The 3,005-nt window shown below is 37.9% G+C and overlaps 1 protein-coding gene across 1 annotated transcript in view; it reads left to right on the top strand.

Moving 5' to 3' along the window:
- Positions 1-3,005, top strand: part of SIPA1L2 (signal induced proliferation associated 1 like 2) — a 175,500-nt gene that overhangs the window by 129,420 nt on the left and 43,075 nt on the right. The window contains exon 14 of the mRNA XM_007938482.1: positions 1,706-1,930. Within this exon, the coding sequence (XP_007936673.1) occupies positions 1,706-1,930 (225 nt within the window). The remainder of the gene's footprint in view (positions 1-1,705; positions 1,931-3,005) is intronic.

Genomic DNA, 3,005 nt, shown 5'->3' on the forward strand with positions numbered 1-3,005 from the left:
GGGGTCCAAGATTATCTTCTGTGTCTGTGTTAATTGGTTTCCCTTTTCTTTGTTGAAGAGGGTCTTTGGAATCCTTCTGCCTAGTCCACCATCTTGCCAGAAGCCCTTAATTTAAACCTTTTAAAAATTTTTCTTATTTAGTAAGTACTTCTTAATCTGTATTTTTACTCATTTTTCATAAAACATGTTGTTGACCTCCCTGAATTTTAAAAGATTTCTAAGCTTTTAGATTTCTAGGGGTGGGAATGCAGTCCAGCATGCTAATAATTCCCAAGTCTGTCAGTACTTTTTATCCACTGGAATTTTTGGAATTCTGCTGTTTTATTGTTTTTAGGAATTCCAGATTCTTGAGTTTTCTGTTGTTGTCAAATTGTATGATAATACAGAGATCATTCATGTAACTGCCCCCAGGTTGAGGACTGAACACAGCTGGGGCCTGGAAGCTCTCTTTGTCCTTCCCCAACCCCTTTCCTTTCTAGAGACTAAACGTCATTAGACTGAATTTTGTGGTAATCATTTCCTTGATCTTCTTTTTAGTGTAATGTATAGTGTCTATACATTTCTGAACAATGTATTGTTTAGTTTCAGCTATTTATGAACTCTCTTAAAAAATGAAATCATGCTCAATATATTCTTTGCGACTTTTTTTTCCCCTACATTACAGATGTGAGATTCACCCAAGTTGTAACCTCAGTTTAATCATTCATGGAATATTCCATTTATATGAATATTTGTTGTTGTTGTTGTTGTTAAGTGCCGTTGAGTCATTTCCGACTCATAGCGACCCCATGCACAGCAGAACGAAACACTGCCCTATCCCGCACCAGCCCCACAATCCCTGCTATACTTGAGCTCATCATTGCAGCCACCGTATCAATCCATCTCATTGAAGGCCTCCCCCTCTTTCGTCGACCCTCCACCCTACCAAGCATGACATCCTTCTCCAGGGAATGGTCCCTCCTTACAACATGACCAAAATTTACTCACTCATATTTACTCACTGATATCTGTTCCACTCTTTATGTCCTGGGTTACCACTATTATAGAACTATTGAGAATAGTGCTGTTATCAACATTTTCATATCTCTGGTTGCACATGTGCAAGAGTTTATCTACTTAGGAGTAGACTTGCTGGATCATATGGTATATAGGTACAACACCTCATTAGGTAATGCCCAAACAGTTTTCCAAACTGTTTTGTACACTTTGTACTCCCCACAACAGGAAGACAGTAACTATTGTTCCAGGTTCTTGTTAACACTGGTTATGGTCAATATGTTTCCATTTTTGCCAATCTGATGGGACAGTAATGGCATTTCATCACATGATTTAGCTTGGCCTTTCCCTGATGACAACTTATGTTCGCTATCTTTTTTTATGTTTATTCACTACTTGAGCACCCTCTCTTTTGAAGTGTCAGCTTAAGTATGTTGTCCATTTTTCTGCTAGATTTCCACTGACCATAATTTTAATATCCTTTCCTGCCACGGGTCTACAGCTTGCACATGTGCTCACTTAGACTGTGTAAAGTGATACATTTCCAACATAGTACATTTGTAAAAAAGAAGGTTGCTTCCACTTCATGGTGCCCTGATTTTGCTCACAGAGAAGGAAAGGAGGAAACCACTATGACTCGGAACTTGGATATGTGCCAGCCTGGCTGAAATCTGATTGTATTGCAGCTTTTGTCTCTTTTCCTCCTCAGTGGTTCACACCATTCAGGAAGCCCTTCAGCTCACTGTTCCAAAAATAGTGGATCTCTGGATACATCCAAAGTCTACATTGTGTCCCACAGTAGCAATCAACAGGTTCCTGGGTCAATATCCAAACCCTACCACAGACAAGGAGCTGCCAGCAAGTATGTCATCGGTTGGAAGAAGTCAGAAGGTAGCCCGCCACCTGAGGAGCCCGATGTGACAGAGTGCCAGGGGTAAGGGTCTGCTTGTTCTTCTCTAAGCAAAGTTATACGTTTGGAGGATAAACTACGCAAATGTATTTTCCCCCCAAGGAAAATGTACTAACTAAAAAAAAAATAATCTAAAAATGTATCTTTTAAAAAACTTTAAATGCTGGCATTTATATTTCTGTTTAAAAGTCTTTTGTTTCCTTGATTTTTTTCATAAAAAATTTAAAAAAATCTTTCTTTTTTGTTCTTACCTTCAAAAAGCTGCCTGCAATAGAAGGGTCATATATTGTAAATTATGTGTATTAATGTACTTAAAATTAATATATTAATGGTGTGAGTGTAGATTCTCTACACTAGACAAGTTCAAGGACAGTTTGGATTCTATACAGTTTGTTTCTTTAAATTGCTATGTAAATGACTTCATGAAAGGAAAAATACATGACTTTGATTTCTCTTTCAGTTGTTAGGTTTTTGGTGCCAGGCGGGAAGGGATGCTTTGTATCTGTTAGAAAAAAGAAAGCCAAAAAAGTACTGCTAACTCATTTTATAACATTTGTGAAAGCTATACTGATGGGTCATGAAGAGAAAAGTAATCACATTCTTTAGGCTGGTCAGAGCTATTTAGGTCTTGCTTTGCTTGCTTTTTAAAGGATGAAACCATCAGATCATTGTGTTATACTGTGCCTGCATACAGTGGTACCCTCAGATGCATGTGAGGGGTTGTATGCCTTCATATGCATGTATGTCTGTATGTGCACACATGCATGTACATATGTACAGTTATGCCTCATCAAAGAACTCTTCTAGATTTTGAGTTTGCCAATGAATTAGTACCACTTTTTTCTTTTAAAAAATGACTCCATACCTTAAATATGGTTCAGAGGATAGTACCTTCTAAGTTAAAAATCATTTTTATGCTTAAATTGGAAATGGATTCTTTTAGTTGGGGGAAAAAATGTCAGTAATTGTGAATGAGTTATTTGGGAAGGAATTTTATATTGATAACTACACTTTTTATTGGGAGCTCTGGTAGCGTAGTGCCTAAGGCACTTGACTACTAACCAGAAGGCTGGCGGTTCAAACCCACCAGCCACTCCTC

The sequence above is a fragment of the Orycteropus afer genome, unplaced genomic scaffold (assembly GCF_000298275.1).
Source record: "Orycteropus afer afer isolate SDZICR_OR568_19922 unplaced genomic scaffold, OryAfe1.0 scaffold00050, whole genome shotgun sequence".
NCBI classification, from domain to species: Eukaryota; Metazoa; Chordata; class Mammalia; order Tubulidentata; family Orycteropodidae; genus Orycteropus; species Orycteropus afer.